This window comes from Aethalodelphis obliquidens, unplaced genomic scaffold, assembly GCF_003676395.1.
Source record: "Aethalodelphis obliquidens isolate GAN/ISIS:26980383/991018 unplaced genomic scaffold, ASM367639v1 scaffold71, whole genome shotgun sequence".
Taxonomy (NCBI): domain Eukaryota; kingdom Metazoa; phylum Chordata; class Mammalia; order Artiodactyla; family Delphinidae; genus Aethalodelphis; species Aethalodelphis obliquidens.
In genome coordinates, this window is record NW_020838015.1 from 7,946,978 (window position 1) to 7,969,218 (window position 22,241).

Here is a 22,241-nt window from a genome sequence, read left to right on the forward strand (position 1 = left end):
AAATAAGTTGCATTTCATTAAAATTAAAAGTTCTGCTCTATGACAGACTGTTAAAAGACAAGCTACAGACTAGGAGAAAATATTTGCAAACCACATATCTGATAACAGACTAGTATCTAGAACAAATAAAGAATTGACAAAACTCAATTAAAAAAACCAAATAATCCGGGCTTCCCTGGTGGCGCAGTGGTTGAGAGTCCGCCTGCCGATGCAGGGGACGCGGGTTTGCGCCCCGGTCTGGGAGGATCCCACGTGCCGCGGAGCGGCTGGGCCCGTGAGCCATGGCCGCTGAGCCTGCGCGTCTGGAGCCTGTGCTCCGCAACGGGAGAGGCAACAGCAGTTGAGGGGCCCGCGGACCGCAGAAAAAAAAAAAAAAAAAAAACAAATAATCCAATTAGAAAATGGACAAAAACCTTGAACAGATATTTCACCATTGCTTATTTGAATGGCAAATAAGCACATGAAGAGATATTCAACATCATCAGCCATGAGAAATGCAAATTAAGACCACAATGAGGTAGCCCCACATACCTATTAGAACTAAAATAAAAAAGTGTCAACACCAAATGCTGGCAAGGATATGGGAGAAACTGGATCCCTCATGCGCAGTCATTTCCTGACCTCTCACCATGTGCTAGCTGTTATGTTCTAAGTGCGATATATATCCCATTAATATTTTCACAATCCAATTATTATTATATGTGTACATATACAGCTTGCACACATCAGGGAAAGTAGCCCCCACTCCCGGCTCTGGGTAGGACTACTTCAATGGCCCATTTTTTGAAAAGGGTTATGAGAAGTGCAAAATGTCACAAGTCAACTGTCTACTCTCGGTGGAAAGTTATTTGGTCCTGTATGTGTTGGGGGGGGGCGGTCAGAAAAGAACTTATGAAATAGCCTGAAAAACAAACACGATTTAACCAGGCTCTGAGCATCCAGGGCACCTACTGGGTAACCAGATAAATAGGAGCAGGAAGTAATCTCAGAGAGGTCACCAAATGCAAAGGTTCTCAACTCTGTGCAGGGTAAACCTCCTTTCTTGCTCTTATTCTGCTACACAGAACAAAGATGAGACCATCTTATGTCTCAAGTTTAAAGCCAAAAATCTGTACATTTTCTTCTTCAGATTTCTACTTCCACAGATGAATTATCTTCCTTAATATGACTCGAGATTCACGCCAGGAAACTGAAATTTTAATCATCCTGAATTTTACAACATGAAAACGGTCCCTAACACAGCAAGCCTTTCGGGCAGTATAGCACAGTAGCTAAGAGTGTGCCTGGGTTCAAATCCCAGCTTGCCCACTTAAAGCTTTGTGACCTTGGGCAAGTTATTGCTCTGTGCCTCAGTTTCCTCAGCTCTAAAATGAAAATAATAGTAGTAGCTCCCTTATAGGAATGCTATGAGGATTATCTTAATGTACGTGTTGGCATCTCAACCAACAACTGCGCACAAACGTTAGCTATTGTAAGACTCTTACTGATAAGCCCACCCAGGTTCTGCAGACCCACTCAGATCTGAGGCTGAGACCCACTAACCCAGAAATGGTGCAGCCGGCAGTGGCCACGCTCAGGAATCCCTGCCTCCCATCAATATAAAAGTTCCAGAAGAGGGAGACTATTCTCTCAAATCCCAGTTTTCTCCCTGACCCCAAGGATGACTGCAAGATCCTTGTCGGTTTCTCCCTCCTTCACGCTAGGTGTACTCCGCAGTTGTCAGCCCTGAGCAAACTAACAGCCAGCAGAGAAAGAACAAAAAACATTGCCATCTTGTGGCTTTTCAGAGAATTCTTCACACCTATGCGCCACCCAAGTCTTCTCATTCCCAGCATGTTCACCCTTTGCAGATCTGAAACTGAGGCAAGTGGCAAGAGCACTTTCGATGACGCAGAGGACACACTTAGAGCTGCAGGGAGAAAAGGTGACAGCACGCTTTTATTTAACGTGAAGGAATACAGAGGCTGAAAAGACATGAGGAGCTTGTCTTAAACCAGGGTCAGAGTTAGGCTGTGGGTCTCCTGACCCCTGTTCCAATGTCCTCTTTACTGTAAGGTGCTGGAGCTCACAAGCACAGTTTGCAATTCAAATGCTCTTAAAAAAAATCAAACTTGGGTCAATGACCTTCCATGCTGACACAGCTACAAAACCACAGGCCGGGGATGTCCATGAGGCTGCAAGAAGCGAGGGTTATGCAGGAAATGTCACCTCTTCTGTGCATTAAAGCAAGAAGAGACGGCGGCATACAGTTTCCTCCTAAAACAAAACTCTAATGGCCTCCCTTTATTTCCAGCTGATGAGCTTATTTTTCAAGGCCTTAGGTTTGATTTCAAAGGAATGTGAAATGCCAGACATTGCCAGCAGCTATGTCTATTCTCTCTCCTGCAGCTTTAAGACTTTTTGAATTCTTGCCCTAATGTCGCGGCACTAGCAAGGTCCAGGTGTTTCTAATTCCTTGTGTTTTTGTACCCACAAACAGTTTAATGATTTTTTTTTCTCGTGGAAAATTCAATACTCTGAATTTTTATTTATTGTTTTTAAATTTTTAATCTTTCCCCAAACAAAACAAGAAACTATAAAAGCCTTCCATGCACTAAGCTATATGTAGCACCCCCTGCACGGGAATAGTGACATAGTTAGACACAAAACTGGCCTTGGTTTCAAACCAACCTTATATTAAGCCATGACAACATGGGCGTCGTGCCTCCACCAATGATCCAGACGGTGAAGAAGACAATGAGGAGGGTGGTTGTGAACATCATCTGGCGTGCGTAAGATGCCGTGTCTCGGATAGCCAGTGCAAATGCCATCGCTCCCCTGAGGCCTGCAGGGACCAAAGAGGAAGCTGTCCTGTCATAAGGATAAATAACAATGTGTCCTCAAATCCACTGCTGCCACCTGGGGCTAATAAATTGTATCTGCTTATGCTTCAGAAGTCGAGTTGTTTTATACAGAAAATAACTTTAAAGGAATAGGATTTCCTCCTATTTGAAGTTTTCTTTTGCAAAATGCCCAAATGCAATGAGAAAAACACTGCACCTCTTTGTATAGCACATTTTAGAATAATACTCTTTTATTACTGAAATAATTCTCCTGCTAATAACATGAACCAAAAAGAAATATAAATAAGAAATAATCATATAAGCTCTCTAAGTCTGTGATCCAAGTACTACCCCAGCACTATACAGTCATTATAAACTTAAGAAGCAGGCTAGGTATGAGTATGTGAAATGCACAAAACAGCTCAGCATTTCCTGAGCAAAGCCAAGCAGAGAAGTAACAGTATAACCTGATCTATATCAGGAGTTGGTGAGTTTTCTGTAAAGTGTCAGATAATATTTTAGGCTTTGTGGGCCAAGAGGAAAAACCAAGGATGTTATGTAGGTACTTACATAAAAGAGAGAAAACAAATTTCCACAAAATTTTATTGACAAAAACCAAGAGCATAATAAGTACTATAAGTATAATATATAAGTGCCATGTTATAAAACTATAATAAGTAATTATAATAAGTAATAATAATTATTATAATAATGAGTTCAATTTATTGTAATCCAGGTCTACTAGTGAAAAGAATGGAATTCTTCTGGGGGTGGGAGATTTCAGTTAATTGGGTTTCAAAGTTAGTGTCCCCTATCATCAAATAGGTTGCAAATATTCATCTGTAAAAGCCATTCTTAGCCCGTGGGGTAGATGAAAACAGGCAGCAACCAAATTTGCTGACCCCTGGTCTACAGCCACATTTTTATGTTCTAGAGCTTCTCTTTCTAAGCTCTTTTGTTCCTTCCCCATACCATGCTCCTAATTTGTTCTATAGTAAAGACTTAATCCATGGTCTTTAATAGCTATCTAGTATAAATTCCTATTCACCATGCGTAAGGCTGTGTGTATATTATGAGAATGAAAAATTAACACTCATTATATTTCTTCACATATTTTCCCACCTTTTCCAATAATTTCACAATTTCATTAACCTGAGAACTTCACAACAATTCACTAAAGAAGAGTGATTCAGCAAAATATACATTAAAAAATAGAGCAAAGTTGATGTTCTCTATTAATCTGTCCTAGTCAAATATTGACACACATCTAGACCATCCTACAGCCAGCTACGACACCACTTAATATTTAAACCTTTAAATGGACGTTGTCTCAAAGAAGAAAACTTGAGGGCCAGAGAGAGACAACACATGCTCCATTTTTCTTTATTAGGTAAACACTGTAAGCAATATGAAGGTGAAACCTCAGGTATTTCTTTCATAGCCTTGAAGAATGAGTTCCTTTTGAAAGCCAGATTTCTCCCAGCAGAAAATAATTTTGATAGGAGATATCTTTAACAGCACTGTGTACTTCTCAGTCTTTCAGCACAGAAGATAATGAACACACTTAAAAGTTTGTCTAGGTGATAGAGCTATCTCCAATTAATCTTTCTCTTTCCACTGGCATTTTTCTAATATGTATGGACGATCTGGTCTGTCATTGCCCTCCTCAGAAACCTCTAACGTTTCTCAGCTGCTCTTGGATAAAAGCCCAACTCTTTGGCATAGCACTGGAGCTTCTCCGTGGTCTAGACTCCAGCAATGATTCTTGAAGTGTGGTCCTCAAACCAGCTGCAGCAGCAGCAGCAGCTGAGAAGATGTTAGAGATGCAAATTCTCGGGGCTCACCCCATACCCTCAGAATCACACTCTGGTGGTGGGGCCCAGCAATCTGCTATTAACTGGCCCAACAGGTGATTCAGATGCAACCTGAAGGCTTGCACCAGTTCACATGCAATTTCCCTTTCCAACCTCACTCTCGTTCTGCATTATCCCATGTGTCTCATATTTAAACCAGACTGCTACCCTTCCCTGAAAAAGCCACACACAGCAATGCTTTCCTGCCCTTCCAACCTGCCACCTCCTGAAATGCCACTGCATCCAAGTCCAGTTCGAAGGCTACCCCTTGGCGAAGATGGCCCTGGGCCCTGCTTTTCTTTTGTGCAATTCACTAGCCTCTCTTGTGCAATTCACCAGCCTCTCTTGGGAGAAACTTAGCTCTTTGTACACCTGTCTCCCCGCAGTGGACTGTGAGCTCCTGGAAGGAGGTGGGTTTCTGTATCCTCCACAACCTTGAAGTGTGACTTATATAACAAGGATGCTCAACAAATGTGTGTCAGAGTGAAAGGAAATCATTAAGGCGGGCTGTGTACTTAAGTGCAGATGCAAGCAAGGACTAGACAAAGCAACTGCTTTGCTGAGCAGTGCCTGCTGGTGTGATTTCAGTATGACTCTCTGAGGCCTCCAAGAACTACTGTGTGGCAGTAAAGGGCTGCTACTCACGCTGCCTCTTGTACAGCCTCTCCCCCTTCCCGGACAGAGGCACCTTTAAGGGTCACGGTGGCCTTTTGCCTATCTCCTCCCTCTGCTCTACAGAGATGCTCTTACTTGGGTCTCGTCTATAAAGTCGGATGCTTTCCACTCTCACTGCACCATCTACCTCATGCCAATTGCTCTCTCCTTTCTTTATCTCCACATATTTCTTTATTGTCCTTTGTCCCCTCAGTGGCTTCTCCACTCTTCTCAGCTTTGTAGTGAAGAGGAAGCATTTGGGAGACAGTGTAAGTCAAGCAGAACTATCACAGCTGTTATCTTCCAGTTTGGGGCTCATCTTGCTAATGTGAGTATATTTTATTTCTTTTACTCCATAGAAAGTTAATAAAACTCATTTTATTTACATTTTGTTTTTACCTGAAAACATCATCATGTGTTGAAAATTCCAGCCAATCTTGTGCCTTCTGCCCAAGTTGAGGAAGAAGGAGAGCGGGTAGATGTGTGCAGCTCTTCCCAGGAAGATGGCAACCTGGCCGCCAGGTGGAGGTTAAGGGCCCAACAGGTTTCCAGGATAGCACTTTCACACAACCTGTGACTGAGCAGAGAATTTTAGGAATGCCATGACACCTTGCTGTGATCAGGAGAGTTGCACAGAGAAGGCAGGCTGTCTCATTTCCCACCAAACAAGTCTCAGCAGCAAGTGGGATTCCACTGGCCAATTTTCCCAACCTCCTGGCTCACAGAGACAATTTTTGGCCTGTTAAACACACTGTTGTAACTTCTTGATTTGATTAAACTGATATGGACCAAGTCTCCGACCTAGCTAAAAATGAGTCCAGAAATAAGCTAAGGTGCCGTGGCTGGGGTGGGGAGTTAAGAGAAGCAAACAGCGTGCTGGACTCTATTGGAAGAAAAAAAATCACAAGAAGAAAAAATTACTAACCCCTGAGTCAAACTATAAAGAGAAAGCTTGGTGGGTGAGCTTGTAAGCTTTGGTTGGAAGTAAACATCAGGGGTTTGTATGACCAGGAAGATACTACAAATAAGAGGTGGGGAAACTTACAGTATTCCTACCATGAAGACATATTCATATTCCTCACAAGGATCACCCTGGGGAGATTTATCTGCCTAAGTGGCTAACATATCTTTGGGGAGGTAAGAGATGGAAACGGAGGAGTGTGGAAGAGGAACTCTTACTGTGCAAACCAAAGAATTCAGGGAAACCGGTCATTCGTCACTTGCTGAGTTTAGAACAGAGCCCAGCAGAGAGATGCACACTGCCCTGGTCATAGGAGGAAACCACTGTGGGAGCCAGAGGAACAGGGAGCTTCCGTTTCGACCAGCCGGAGCTGCAGCTGTTTCAGACAGAAGCGAGGGCGGGACTGTCTTCTGCCTTCTCTAGGATAAAATACTAACTACTTTTCTTCTTTTCTCGCTCTCTTTTTTTCCCCTTTTTGCTATTGTTTTGTTTTCTTTTTCACAGAAGGAAAGAGGTCGTGCTTATAACATTCTATCCCAGGAGCCACGCATAAGTCCGCAAGTGGAAGCGGCCTTCAGGATTCACAGAGGCCCCGGCTCCCCCTTGAACAAGGCCCCCGCGCTGTAAACAAGGCAGCACTCTCACTATCTCTCACAGGATGCCGCGCTAAGAATACACATCAAAATGACATGCCAGGTCTTTCTTAAGAAAAAAAACACTGATCCGCTGGATCTTTAGCTCTTGGTCTGTTGAGTGTGTAAATCTAAGAAATGAGCCCCAGTTGAAGCAGATAACACTCTAACTGGCAGGACTCTGGCATGGCATTAGGCCACTGTCGCTCTCTAGCTGCTTGGTGAGTATCATTTATACCTGCACAATAAATGAGAAGCCCAGAAGAGAAAAATACTCCTTTTTGGGGGGGCCAGCATCCCAAGATCTAAGGATACCCATGAGACCTCAGAAAAGGCAATAGTGGACTCCTGCTATAGTTCCAAGGCCCAGAAGAGTTCACTTTAACGAAAACAATAAGGATCTGAGGCCAACTGAGCAAAGCCCTCAGCTGTCCACGTACTGCTGGGCATTTGTATCTCTCCTCACTTGAGAGGAGCCAACCCCCAAAACTGTGTCTCTCTTCCAAAAACTGCTCTCACGATGGGACTAGATCAAAGAACCCAGTATTTCTCCATTTCATCTGCCCTTCCTCTCCATTTCTTTTCTTTTTTTTTTTTTTTTTTTGCGTTAAAGAAAAGGGTCACCATACGGAAGCTTGGGTGAAAGCGTGCACACTGCCTGTGGGCTGCCCTGGGCGGCGAGAGGAAGGGCTGCTTGCAACCACGTGCAGCTGAGAGCAAGAGACACAGAACCTTCAGGTCTTCCAAACGGGGAAGCTCCTGGATTGGAATTCACGTGGCGATGAGAAAAAAACAATTTGGGGGACTGATACTGGTTGCTGATTTTTAGCTCTGCTAGGAAGGGTGCTTTAAAAAACAAACTACCACCTGCCAATCACCAGTGTAACAGAAAGGCCACCTTACACAGAAAATGCAGAAAGGGTAACCCTAGAATCAACACCGGTCCTTGAAATCAAATACACTTAGCTTTATATTTACCACTTAAGCCTTCTTTTTCTCATCATAAAAATACCATGAACCAGTGCTGGCTCAGTCACCTCCCCGCCAAACTAGAAATTATTGTTGTTACAGCTTCCGCAGCAGTGGTCGTCTTTCCGTGTAGAAAATGGGGGAACCAAAAAAAGGATACAAAAGCTCCAATGATGAAAACGGGGCTGAAAACGTGCTTCTGGAAGGTAAACAGCGCCAGGCCCATGTAGGAGAAGATGAAGTTCTCTGCCAGGAAGTGTAACACCTCAAAGAGCTGCACAAAAAGGGAAAAGGAAGCCGTAAACCCTGTGGGTCCCCTCCCTTGTATTCGCAGGTCACTTGTGGGGACACAGGCCTCTCCCTCACCTGCTTCGTTCGACTTCTTGATTCCACCGACAGATTGTTGTAGGTGTAATGAGCTTGTGTGATTCCACAGAAAAGGACAGCTACAACGCCTGGCAAGAGAGTTTAAAAAAAAAAATCAATGGAGGGAAAAAAAGAAGCAGAAAAAAATCCTACCTGAAACAAAAAGTTAAGGTAGTCAAGCCCAGCATATCCAACTTCCTGAAAGTTTTTGAAAATTTCCTATTACTGAAAGCTCCCTCTGCCCACACTTCTCGTATCAACCTTTGCTTCTCCCAACCCTGCCCTCCTTCAAAGACAAGGCCACTGATTTACCTCTTGTTCCAGATTTAAGAGTATTCTCTCCCCTCTTCTAAACTCCTACTGAATTGGCCATCTCTATATGGCATGGCATTTAGCATTCATTCCCTCAAAGAGACTGTGAAGTGTGCGCCCATCACACACTTTTGTCATATTCCTCTCTGTTCACTGAATGAATGCATTTAATTTCAAACCAATGCTTTATATTTTTGCATGGTCTAGGGCTTCAGACAAAATGGATCCAGAGTACTAGTCCAATTATCCTGGCCCTGATAATCTAGATTTCTGGTTAACGGTGACTATTTTATTGTGTAAGACAATTAACACACCTGGGACTTTGCCTATATATTTACAGATGATTGTCAAGTTTTAAAGGAAGTGGGGCATATAAAGATATGCTGCAATATTTTGAAAAGACGATAAAAAGGACTTCCGAATTACCTGGATTATGTATATATAGTAACTGTACTTGAGTTTTCTAATAGAAAAATCCAATGATTTATTTTTTTTAATGAGGGAATGTGAGGAACTAAAACCACATGATCACTCCCACTAATAATCTATGAAACGGGCACCATAAAAACACAGTATTGAAAAGCAATGATTAAACAGACCAAAAACAAAACAAGGAAAAATTGTGCTCACACTCATCTGAGTAAAAGCAAAATTACCTTTAAAAGGATATATATTTTGCTTGTTATTGCTACTGTTTGTAAAATAACGAAGCAATCCAGGGGAGGATACAAATGAGGTGTTAATATATTCAGTAACTTTTGCAGCTAAGTATCTACTTATAGTTAGAACGAGTACTCAAGGATGTAACTGAGTTTGAAACAATAAAGCTTATCCTTTAAAAAATATGTAGCTCTGGGAAACTAAATTATTCATAAGGCAGAACACCAGCCTTGCTCAGCAGTCCTCCATATGGACACTCCGTGAGTGGTTTATCAACTCTGGGCAGCAGCTATTTAAGAATTCTTCGCTCCCCTCAAGCTCCCACAGCCTCCGCCACAGTGAGGGGAAGGGTGGCCAAGGGCAGAGGAAACCCACCGGTAAACCCACAGGCTTCTGCCAAAAGGAAGGTGCTCCACGACATCAGGAAGAAGAGCGCCGTCTCCAGCAGGGGGAAGCAGTGCAGCTTGGTAAACTTGGTCACGTCAGCTCCTGTCAAGGAACTGTCTCCAGCAACAAGCATCAGGGTCACCGAGAACCACGCTCTCTTAGCCCAGGACCCCTCCCTAAGGGCTACCCTTTCCCTTCGGCTCTTCCTTTGGGGCCCCAGAGCTGCTGCTTGGTTTTGAAAGTAAAGAAAATGAAGCTTCCCAGTAGAATAGAGGTTTCCAAGGGCTGGGAGAGGGGAGGATATAGGGATCATATTGTTTAATGGGCACACACTTTCTGTTGGGGATGACGAAGAAGGTTCGGGAAATAGCGGGGATGGTTACACAACACTGTGGATGCACCTAAGGCCACTGAATTGTACACTTAAAATGATTAAATCTTAACCTGTGGAAGGCTTGCCTGCTCATTCTGCACTTTGCTTTTATGTTGGTTGGTTTGTTGGTTGGTTGGTTTTTAAGGCAATATTGTGCAGTCCTTGGCTTAAGGAAGGCCACCTTGCTGTAATTCCCCCAGATAGTCCCTGGCTACTTACGGCCACGTTAGTCCCATATGGCCTGGAACAGTGGACAACAGCAGTCAGGCTGCGGCTAAAGTACTTCACAGCCTGCTTCCTCCCAGCCTCCTGAGAGGTGGTCCCTGATTCCCAGCCTCCTCCTGGCTCTTCCACTCTTTCAGCCCCACCCCACCCCCCAAAAAAACTGACACTTCCCCCAAGCTCCTATCTCCGACAGGTTTATAGGGAGGACAGAAAACACAAAGGTGAGGACAGAGCTAAGCCAAGAGCTACACTCTCAAACATTTTCTCAAACTCTTAGCTAGGCCATCGACTGTCATGTTTCACCAAAGGGTGACATTTCAGGAGCCCCCAGCCCCCAGTGGGACAATTAATTTAAGATTCATTTCGGAAAGGAAGAACTGAGAACTTTCTTTTCCCAAGTGCGATGCCACATAGTCATACTTAGGCAGGGGCAGAAACTACAAAAAGGATATTAGAGCAGTCACAACACCAGTCACAGCTCCCATGGTAAAAGAGCCACTAAATATACCTAGAAAAATGCCAACTGACTTAAAAAAGGCAGCAGCATCAAAGGCGTGAGTGTTCAGCCCCGCTGGCTGGTAGGCAACAATAGACCTGGAGTTTAAAGAGAGAGTTAAAAAACACTAAGCTGGTTTTACACCATGGTACTTACAAATATCGACAAACATAGGCATCTACACTCTGCAGAGCACTCCCCATGGTGTATTCATTTAATTTAATCTGCAGTCACCATGTTATGATGGTATCGGCATTCCAACCGCTGCCAACTGGACAAAGCAACGTAACTTTATCAACTAAGTCGATAAACCTCATTTAGAAGAGCACCCAATTCAAAATTTAACACTTTTAAGATGGGCCTCTGATTTTAGCCCAGAGCATTCAGGAAGCCAGAGTCTCTCTTCCCAGGCAGAAATATTGTTACTTACGAGGACAGTACAATGGCAACAGCATCATTTAGGACACTTTCTCCAAACAGAAGTGCGTAAAGGTCCACATCTGCATGCAATTCATTAAATATCGCCAGGACAGTCACTAAAACATGGGACAAAAGCATACAAGTTAGTTTCGGTTTCTGACTTTAAGCCATTGATAACAAATTCATAGAAGCAATTCTTATCTTTGGTGGGACAGGGTGGTTTGGGAGACAGGAAGGAAGTCAAAGATGGGTCGTCTGTCTATGGCAGAAATGAAAATGGCAATCTTCCTAATCTTAATGAGGAGTGATATGATGCTTGATTCTAATAACACTGTGCTCTCAACTGTAATCTCATCACACTTTGAAAACACTTCTATTACAGAACGTAAAAAATAATCACAATTAATGTGACTTGGCTCTACTGGTGGGGTGAAATCTCTTTGAAGGCAGAAACCCTATTTTATTTTTTATTTTATTGAAGTATAGTTGATTTACAAAGTTGTGTTAGTTTCAGGTTACAGCAAAGTGATATCTGAATACACACACACACACTCTTTTTCGTATTCTTTTCCATTATGGTTTATCACAGATACTGAATATAGTTCCCTGTGCTAGTTTATCCATTCTACTGATATATATAACAGTTTGCATCTGCTAATCCAAATCTCCCATTCCATCCCTCCCCCACCCTCCTCTCCTTTGGCAACCACAAGTCTGTTCTCTATGTCTGTGAGTCTCTTTCTGTTTCATAGATAGGTTCGTTCACGTCATATTTTAGATTCCAAATTAAGTGATATCATATGGTATTTGTCTTTCTCTTTCTGACTTACTTCACTTAGTATGATAGTCTCTGGGTCCATCCATGTTGCTGCAAAGAAACCCTATTTTATTTTATTTTATTTTTCATTTTATTTTTTAAATTAATTAACTAATTTATTTTTGGCTGTGTTGGGTCTTTGCTGCTGCGTGTGGGCTTTCTCTAGTCGTGGGGAGCTGGGACTACTCTTCGTTGCGGTGCGCAGGCTTCTCATTGCGGTGGCTTCTCTTGTTGTGGAGCACAGGCTCTCGGCGCGCGGGCTCAGTAGTTGTGGCGCACAGGCTTAGTTGCTCCACGGCATGGGGGATCCTCCCGGACCAGGGATCGAACCCATGTCCCCTGCATTGGCAGGTGGATGCTTAACCACTGCGCCATCAGGGAAGTCCCATAAGCACCATTTTAATCTCAAAATCTTAGTGGTAAAGCATTGGAAAAAGGACTCCGCACATGGAAAGATCATAAACCTGGGCTCGCTGGGGATCTGAAGAGCATGTAAACTTGGTGCTAGCTGGCTCTGCCATGCTCCCAAACTAGAAGATAAAAGTGCAGGTTCAATTTCCTGGTAATTTGTCATCGGCCCAGACTTACACCTTTTAAGATCCAAAAGATACAACAAAAAGTTTATTCAAAAATTTGTAATATAAGAGAATGGACTTGAGGATATGGGGAGGGGGAAGGGTAAGCTGTGACAAAGCGAGAGAGTGGCATGGACATATATACACTACCAAACGTAAAATAGATAGCTAGTGGGAAGCAGCCGCATAGCACAGGGAGATCAGCTCGGTGCTTTGTGACCACCTAGAGGGGTGGGATAGGGAGAGTGGGAGGGACGTAGACGCAAGAGGGAAGAGATATGGGAACATATGTATATGTATAACTGATTCACTTTGTTATAAAGCAGAAACTAACACACCACTGTAAAGCAATTATACTCCAATAAAGATGTTAAAAAAAAGAATATAATCTGGAAAAAAATAACGTAATACTTTGCTGTACACCTAAAACTAATGTAACATTACATATTAACTACAATAATTTAAAAATTTTAAATTAAAAATAAAAAAAACATAATGGGGGCAAAATGCCTATTTCTGGTCATTCAAGTTTGAGTTTAGAGCTAACAAAATCAATTTTTCTTTAAATGTCTGTTAATGACCACCAGGAATAAAAAGAAAGAACATGGAAATAGAAACCCTATTTTATTGATCACTGTGCTCCAGCATAGGGTCGGGGCACAGTGAAGGTTTAATAAAGGATTACGAAATAATGAAAGTCTTCATTTATAACAGAGTATACATAATTACACTTCTCACAGTTTTCACATTTCATAGACATTTAAAAATCAGCTATTTTCCATTATGAACCAAGATGGCAGAGTAGAAGGACGTGCTCTCACTCCCTCTTGTGAGAACACCAGAACCACAACTAGCTGTTGGACAATCATCCACAGGAAGACACCAGAACTTACCAAAAAAGATACCCCACATCCAAAGACAAAGGAGAAGCCACAATGAGATGGTAGGAGGGGCGCAATCACAGTAAAATCAAATCCCATAACTGCTGGGTGGCTGACTCACAGACTGGAGAACACTTATACCACAGATGTGCACCCACTGGAGTGAAGGTTCTGAGCCCCACGTCAGGCTTCCCATCCTGGGGGTCCAGCAACGGGAGGAGGAATTCCTAGAGAATAAGACTTTGAAGGCTAGTGGGATTTGATTGCAGGACTTTGACAGGACTGGGGGAGACAGAGACTCCACTCTTGGAGGGCGCACACAAAGTAGTGTGCACATCGGGACCCAGGGGAAGGAGCAGTGACCCCATAGGAGACTGAACCAGACCTACCTCCTAGTGTTGGAGGGTCTCCTGCAGAGGCGGGGGGTGGCTGTGGCTCACCATGAGGACAAGGACACTGGGAGCAGAAGTTCTGGGAAGTACTCCTTGGCGTGAACCCTCCCAGAGTCTGCCATTAGCCCCACCAAAGAGCCCAGGTAGGCTCCAGTGTTGGGTTGCCTCAGGACAAACAACTAACAGGGAGGGAACCCAGCCCCACCCATCAGCAGACAAGCAGATTAAAGATTTACTGAGCTCTGCCCACCAGAGCAACACCCAGCTCTACCCACCAGTCCCTCCCATCAGGAAACTTGCACAAGCCTCTTAGATAGGCTCATCCACCAGAGGGCAGACAGCAGAAGCAAGAAGAACTACAGTCCTGCAGCCTGGGGAACAAAAACCACATTCACAGAAAGAGAGACAAGATGAAAAGGCAGAGGGCTATGTACCAGATGAAGGAAGAAGATAAAACCCCAGAAAAACAACAAAATGAAGTGGAGATAGGCAATCTTCCAGAAAAAGAATTCAGAGTAATGATAGTGAAGATGATCCAGGACATCGGAAAAAGAATGGAGGCAAAGATCAAGAAGATGCAAGAAATGTTTAACAAAGACCTAGAAGAATGAAATAACAAACAGAGATGAACAACACAATAACTGAAATGAAAACTACACTAGAAGGAATCAATAGCGGAATAACTGAGGCAGAAGAACGGATAAGTGACCGCAAGACAGAATGGTGGAATTCACTGCTGCAGAACAGAATAAAGATAAAAGAATGAAAAGAAATGAAGACAGCCTAAGAGACCTCTGGGACAACATTAAACGCAACAACATTCGCATTATAGGGGTCCCAGAAGTAGAAGAGAAAGAGAAAGGACCCAAGAAAATATTAGAAGAGATTATAGTCGAAATCTTCCCTAACATGGGAAAGGAAGTAGCCACCCAAGTCCAGGAAGCACAGAGAGTCCCACACAGGATAAACCCAAGGAGAAACACACGGAGACACATAGTAACCAAATTGGCAAAAATTAAAGACAAAGAAAAATTATTGAAAGCAGCAAAGGAAAAACGACAAATAACATACAAGGGAACTCCCATAAGGTTAACAGCTGATTTCTCAGCAGAAACTCTACAAGCCAGAAGGGAGTAGCATGATATACTTAAAGTGATGAAAGGGAAGAACCTACAACCAAGATTACTCTACCCAGCAAGGATCTCATTCAGCTTCCATGGAGAAATCAAAAGCTTTACAGACAAGCAAAAGCTAAGAGAATTCAGCATCACCAAACCAGCTCTACAGCAAATGCTAAAGGGGAAATGCTAAGTGGGAAACACAAGAGAAGAAAAGGACCTACAAAAACAAACCCAAAACAATTAAGAAAATGGTAATAGGAACATACATATCGATAATTACCTTAAACGTGAATGGATTAAATGCTCCAAGCAAAAGACACAGCCTTGCTGAATGGATACAAAAACAAGACCCCTATATATGCTGTCTACAAGGGACCCACTTCAGACCTAGGGACACATACAGACTGAAAGTGAGGGGATGGAAAAAGATATTCCATGCAAATGGAAATCAAAAGAAAGCTGGAGTAGCAATATTCATATCAGATAAAATAGACTTTAAAATAAAGAATGTTACAAGAGACAAGGATGGACACCACATAATCATCAAGGGATCAATCCAAGAAGAAGATATACAATTATAAATATATATGCACCCAACATAGGAACACCTCAATACATAAGGTAACTGCTAACAGCTATAAAAGAGGAAATCGACAGTAACACAATAATAGTGGGTGACTTTAACACCTCACTTATACCTATGGACAGATCATCAAAAAAGAAAACAAATAAGGAAACAGAAGCTTTAAATGACACAATAGACTAGATAGATTTAATTGATATTTATAGGACATTCCATCCAAAAACAGCAGATTACACTTTCTTCTCAAGTGCGCACGGAACATTCTCCAGGATAAATCATATCTTGGGTCACAAATCAAGCCACAGTAAATTTAAGAAAATTGAAATCGTATCAAGCATCTTTTCTGACCACAACGCTATGAGATTAGAAATGAATTACAGGGGAAAAAACGTAAAAAACACAAACACATAGAGGCTAAACAATACGTTACTAAATAACCAAGAGATCGCTGAAGAAATCAAAGAGGAAATCAAAAAATACCTGGAGACAAACGACAATGAAAACACGACAATCCAAAACCTATGGGATGCAGCAAAAGCAGTTCTAAGAGGGAAGCTTATAGCTATAAAAGCCTACCTAAAGCAACAAGAAAAATCTCAAATAAACAATCTAATCTTACACCTAAAGGAACTAGCGAAAGAAGGAAAAACAAAACGCAAAATTAGCAGAAGGAAAGAAATCATAAAGATCAGAGCAGAAATAAATGAAATAGAGACAAAGAAAACAATAGCAAAGATCAATAAAACTAAAAGCTGGTTCTTTGACAAGATAAACAAAATTGATAAAGCATTAGCCAGACTCATCAAGAAAAAGAGGGAGAGGACTCAAATCAATAAAATTAGACATGAAAAAGGAGAAGTTACAAGAGACACCACAGAAATACATAGCATCCTAAGAGACTACTACAAGCAACTCTATGCCAATAAAATGGACAACCTGGAAGAAATGGACAATTTCTTAGAAAGGTATAGCCTTCCAAGACTAAACCAGGAAGAAACAGAAAATATGAACAGAACAATCACAAGTAATGAACATGAAACTGTGATTAAAAATCTTCCAACAAACAAAAGTCCAGGACCGGATGGCTTCACAGGTGAATTCTATCAAACATTTAGAGAAGAACTAACACCCATTCTTCTCAAACTCTTCCAAAAAATTGAGGAGGAAGGAACACTCGCAAACTCATTCTATGAGGCCACCATCACCCTGATACCAAAACCAGACAAAGATGCTACAAAAAAAGAAAATTACAGACCAATATCACTGATGAATACAGATGCAAAAAGCCTCAGCAAAATACTAGCAAACAGAATCCAACAACACATTAAAAGGATCATACACCATGATCAAGTGGGATTTATCCCAGGGATGCAAGGTTTCTTCAATATATGCAAATCAATGAATGTGATACACCATATTAACAAACTGAAGAATAAAAACCATATGATCATCTCAATAGATGCAGAAAAAGCTTTTGACAAAATTCAACACCGATTTATGATAAAAACTCTCCAGAAAGTGGGCATAGATGGAACCTACCTCAACATAATAAAGGCCATATACGACAAACCCACAGCAAACATCATTCTCAATGGTGAAAAACTGAAAGCATTTCCTCTAAGATCAGGAGCAAGACAAGGATGTCCACTCTCGCCACTATTATTCAACATAGTTTTGGAAGTCCTAGCCACGGCAATCAGAGAAGAAAAAGAAATAAAAGGAATACAAATTGGAAAAGAAGAACTAAAACCGTCACTGTTTGCGGATGACATGATACTGTACATAGGGAATCCTAAAGATGCCACCAGAAAACTACTAGAGCTAATCAATGAATTTGGTAAAGTTGCAGGATACAAAATTAATGCACAGAAATCTCTTGCATTGCTATACACTAATGATGAAAAATCTGAAAGAGAAATTAAGGAAACACTCCCCTTTACCACTGCAACAATAAGAATAAAATACCTAGGAATAAACCTACCTAGGGAGACAAAAGACCTGTATGCAGAAAACTATAAGAAACTGATGAAAAAAATTAAAGATGATACCAACAGATGGAGAGGTATACCATGTTCTTGGATTGGAAGAATCAATATTGTTAAAATGACTATACTACCCAAAGCAATCTACAGATTCAGTGCAATCCCTATCAAATTACCAATGGCACTTTTTATGGAACTAGAACAAAAAATCTTAAAATTTGTATGGAGACACAAAAGACGCTGAATAGCCAAAGCAGTCTAGAGGGAAAAAAACGGAGCTGGAGGAATCAGGCTCCCTGACTTCAGACTATACTACAAAGCTACAGTAATCAAGACAGTATGGTACTGGCACAAAAACAGAAACGTAGATCAATGGAACAAGATAGAAGGCCCAGAGATAAACCCATGCACCTATGGTCAACTAATCTATGACAAAGGAGGCAAGGATACACAATGGAGAAAAGACAGTCTCTTCAATAAGTGGTGCTGGGAAAACTGGACAGGTACATGTAAAAGAATGAAATCAGAACATTCCCTAACACCATACACAAAAATAAACTCAAAATGGATTAGAGACCTAAATGTAAGACCACACACTATAAAACTCTTAGAGGAAAACATAGGAAGGACACTCTTTGACATAAATCACAGCAAGATCTTTTTTGATCCACCTCCTAGAGTAATGGAAATAAAAACGCAATAAACAAATGGGACCTAATGAAACTTCAAAGCTTTTGCACAGCAAAGGATACCATAAACAAGACCAAAAGACAACCCTCAGAATGGGAGAAAATATTTGCAGACGAATCAACGGACAAAGGATTAATCTTCAAAATATATAAACAGCTCATGCAGCTCAATATGAAAGCAACAAACAACCCAATCCAAAAATGGGGAGAAGACCAAAACAGACATTTCTCCGAAGAAGACATACAGATGGCCAAGAAGCACATGAGAAGCTCCTCAACATCACTAATTATTAGAGAAATGCAAATCAAATCTACAATGAGGTATCACCTCACACCAGGTAGAATGGGCATCATCAGAAAATCTACAAACAACAAATGCTGGAGAGGGTGTGGAGAAAAGGGAACCCTCTTGCACTGTTGGTGGGAATGTAAATTGATACAGCCACTATGGAGAACAGTATGGAGGTTCCTTAAAAAACTAAAAATAGAATTACCATATGATCCAGCAATCCCACTACTGGGCATATACCCAGAGAAAACCATAATTCAAAAAGACACACGCACCCCAATATTCATTGCAGCACTATTTACAATAGCCAGGTCATGGAAGCAACCTAAATGCCCATCGACAGACGAATGGATAAGGAAGATGTGGTACATATATACAATGGAATATTACTCAGCCACAAAAAGGAACGAAATTGGGTCATTTGTTGAGACGTGGATGGACCTAGAGACTGTCATACAGATTGAAGTAAGTCAGAAAGAGAAAAACAAATATCATACGTTAACGTATATATGTGGAACCTAGAAAATCGTACAGGTGAACCGGTTTGCAGCGCAGAAATTGAGACACAGATGTAAAGAACAAATGTATGGACACCAAGGGGGGAAAGCGGCAGGGGGGTGGGGATGGTGGTGTGATGAATTGGGCAATTGGGATTGACATGTATACACTGATGTGTATAAAATTGATGACTAATAAGAATCTGCTATATAAAATGATATTAAAATTTTTTTTAAAAAATCAGCTATTTTCCAGACCAGCAGCTCTCATACTTTTGATCTCAGGACTTCTTTACACCCTTAGAAAATTTTGAGGCCCCAAAGAGCTTTAGTTTTGTGGGCTATAGGTATCAATATTTACTGTATTGAATAAGACAAAAAATTAAATATTTATTCATTTAAATTACTAGTAAAACCATTATATGTTAACATATTTTTAATGAAAAATAATTATATTTTCCAAAACAAACAAAAAAAATTGTGAGAAGAGAGCCACTGTTTTACATTTTCTCAGATCTCTTTAACATGTGAAGTAATGGAAGATAGATGGTTCTCATATCTGTTTCTGCATTCGATCAACAGAGAGTCAGTATCACACATTATATAGCCCCTGGAAAACTCCACTCAATGGTACACTTGTGAAAGAACATAAGTAAAAAAGACAAATGATGTACTACTATTATTATTAAATCAGTTTTGACTTTATGGACCCACCCGAAAGGGCTTTGGAGTTTCTCAACTTCAGTTCTACTGATATTCGGGGCCATATAACTCTGTCGTGGGGGCTGTCCTGTGCCTCATAAGACAGTTTAGCAGCATCCCTGACCTCTACCCACAAGATACCAGTAGCACTGCACATTCTCCCCTGCCAAGTTGTGACAACTAAAAATGTCTCCAGACATTGCCAAATGTCTGCTGGGCAGGGGGGTGGGGGGAGGGGTGTGGCGCAGAATCATCCCCGGTTGAGAACCACTGCTCTAAATGTACACATGCAGGCGGGGTTCTCTTTCAGCACTCACACCCAACTACCTCCTGCTTTGTTAGTTTCTGCCATAAGGACCTGAAAAACTAAACTCACTTCTTCAGCTTCCCTTGTGGTGAGTGCCACTTTTGCTGCCTGGAAGAGGGAGGAGACTGGACGCAGGGCAGTCATCCTGCCTCCATGGGGCAACTAAGGTGTGTCTGAAACCCAAGGGTAATGACCTAGAAAGACTGAGTGCCTGGATGCCTGACTGTAGTGGCAGCCATGGCACCAGCTCGGAGCCGTTAGCCAAGTTAAATAGCTCTCTGTTTAAGCTAGTATTAGCCAGATTTTTCTGTTATTTGCAGCCAAGTGCATTACTAACTGATACTATTAGAAAACAAAACGAAACAAATATTTAGCACTATTATAAGCCAACCACTCTTGTAACCATCATCCAGTTCAAGAAATGGAACTTTGCCAACCCCCACAGAAGCCCCCCACAATATGTTCCATCCCACTCTCAAGCCCCTTCCTTCACTCAAAAGTAACCAGTAACATGATTTATAGGAATCATTTCCTTGCATTTCCTTATAGTTTGACCACTGATGTATATTCCTTGACACTATCATTCGGGGTTTACCCATTTTCAAATTTATTGTTTTAATACTTTACATCTCTTTTTCTCCATGGGTTCCCCCTCCATTCCTTTCTGTCAGCTCTCTTTTCATAACGCCCTATTGTGTAGTCCTCTCATTTCTGAATTTTCCAATCCTGATGTATACAGTTCTTTTATAACTTCTATCATTTTCTTAACTTACTTTAGCTTCTGTTGGAATGTTAATAAAGTTTCATCTGCTTTGGGACCCTCTTCTTCTGGTATGACTTCATTATCTGTAACTTTATTATTCATAGGGGTTATCCCCATTTTTTCTTATATTTACATGAAGTTCAACCTCAATCCATTTCTGCTGCCCATATTAAGTGAGGTGGGTAGGGGGTAGAAGGCCCAGAACAGCTTTTCCAGTTTCATGGCTCTAGGGCTCCCTCTTCTGGTTTTACATTGAAGTATTAAAAATATGGTCCAGAGGTGTAGCCACCCAGAGGTGTAGCCAATACTCAGATCGACTTCCTCTGGCCTTCTCCACCATTACTATCTGAGCTTTCTTTCTCCTTTAATGCCCAATCAATCAAGGTCTGTGCTCCGAGCAGGTCATTTTTAGGCAGTGGCTCTGTCCTTGCAGAGAGATCTTCTACAAGGAACTTCCTGAGAGGTCTGAGGGCCCAGGTCACTCCAGCAGCCTCACGCCTCCTCCAGTCTCCTTGCCCTCCCCCACAAATTAGAGCCTGAAAAGCCTCCTCCCAATATTCACTGATGTTATCCAATACAACCATAAAATTCTTTGCTCCCAGTGGGGATCCCTCCTTTTGACTGTGAATACTTGTGGGAAATTTCTAGGTTCCCTGACAATCAAAATGACCAGCAGCCCCTCTTTCCTTTGCTTCCTCCAGCACAGTTGCTGTTCTTATCCCTAAGTCTCACTGCTACAGGTAGTTTGACCCCCCCAGTTGATAACTGGGGATTCATGGAGATACTCTGTCAGCTAGTAGAGTCTGTGTTTTCTTTTTTGCTTGTCTTGCTTTCTCTATTTTTGTTAGGGATTAAGGGAGATTCTGAAACCACTTCCCATCACGCCTTTCTCTTCGAAAAGTTCAACTCATTTATTGAGAGTAAACAAAAAATAATTTGGAGTTGAAAAATGTCAGCTATATCATGAGGCTGCTCCAGATAATCGTAAATCTAGGCACTAAAACCACTACTCTAAGCTTTCAGATGCTAACCAGACATCAACAGGGGGCATCACCAGCAGGCATACTTCCTAAAGGACAGACATGTCATCTGCATAAAACAAGACACAAACAAGGTCAATCTCTTTCTTCCACCCTTGAAAACAGTTTGTCAAGTTACACAACAGGAAAAATCTTCAGGGATTAGGCTAAAAAAAGTTCTTGTTTTCTGGATTATTTATTACATTAACGATATGTGTGGTCCTTACATAAAACCTGTGATGGTTAATTTTACTTGTCAACTTGACTGGACCATGGGGTGCCCAGATTTTCGATTAAACATTATTCTGGATGTGTCTGTGAGGTTCTGGATGAGATTAACATTTGAGTCAGTAGACTGAGTAAAGCAGATGGCCCCCCTCAATGAGGGTGGGACTCATGTGGTCTGTTGAAGGTTTCACTAGAACAAAAAAGGCAGAGTAAGGGAGAATTCACTTTCTCTGCCTGTCTTTGGACCCAGACTGGAACTACAGCAT

The 22,241-nt window shown here is 41.7% G+C and overlaps 1 protein-coding gene across 3 annotated transcripts in view; it reads right to left on the minus strand.

Moving 5' to 3' along the window:
- Positions 1-22,241, minus strand: part of SLC9A7 (solute carrier family 9 member A7) — a 151,612-nt gene that overhangs the window by 41,576 nt on the left and 87,795 nt on the right. For all 3 annotated transcript variants that reach the window (XM_027091376.1, XM_027091379.1, XM_027091380.1), the window contains exons 6-12: positions 11,141-11,246; positions 10,667-10,808; positions 9,605-9,710; positions 8,258-8,346; positions 8,052-8,165; positions 5,729-5,840; positions 2,671-2,824 (exon numbers count right to left, since the gene is read on the minus strand). In XM_027091376.1, the coding sequence (XP_026947177.1) occupies positions 2,671-2,824; positions 5,729-5,840; positions 8,052-8,165; positions 8,258-8,346; positions 9,605-9,710; positions 10,667-10,808; positions 11,141-11,246 (823 nt within the window). The remainder of the gene's footprint in view (positions 1-2,670; positions 2,825-5,728; positions 5,841-8,051; positions 8,166-8,257; positions 8,347-9,604; positions 9,711-10,666; positions 10,809-11,140; positions 11,247-22,241) is intronic.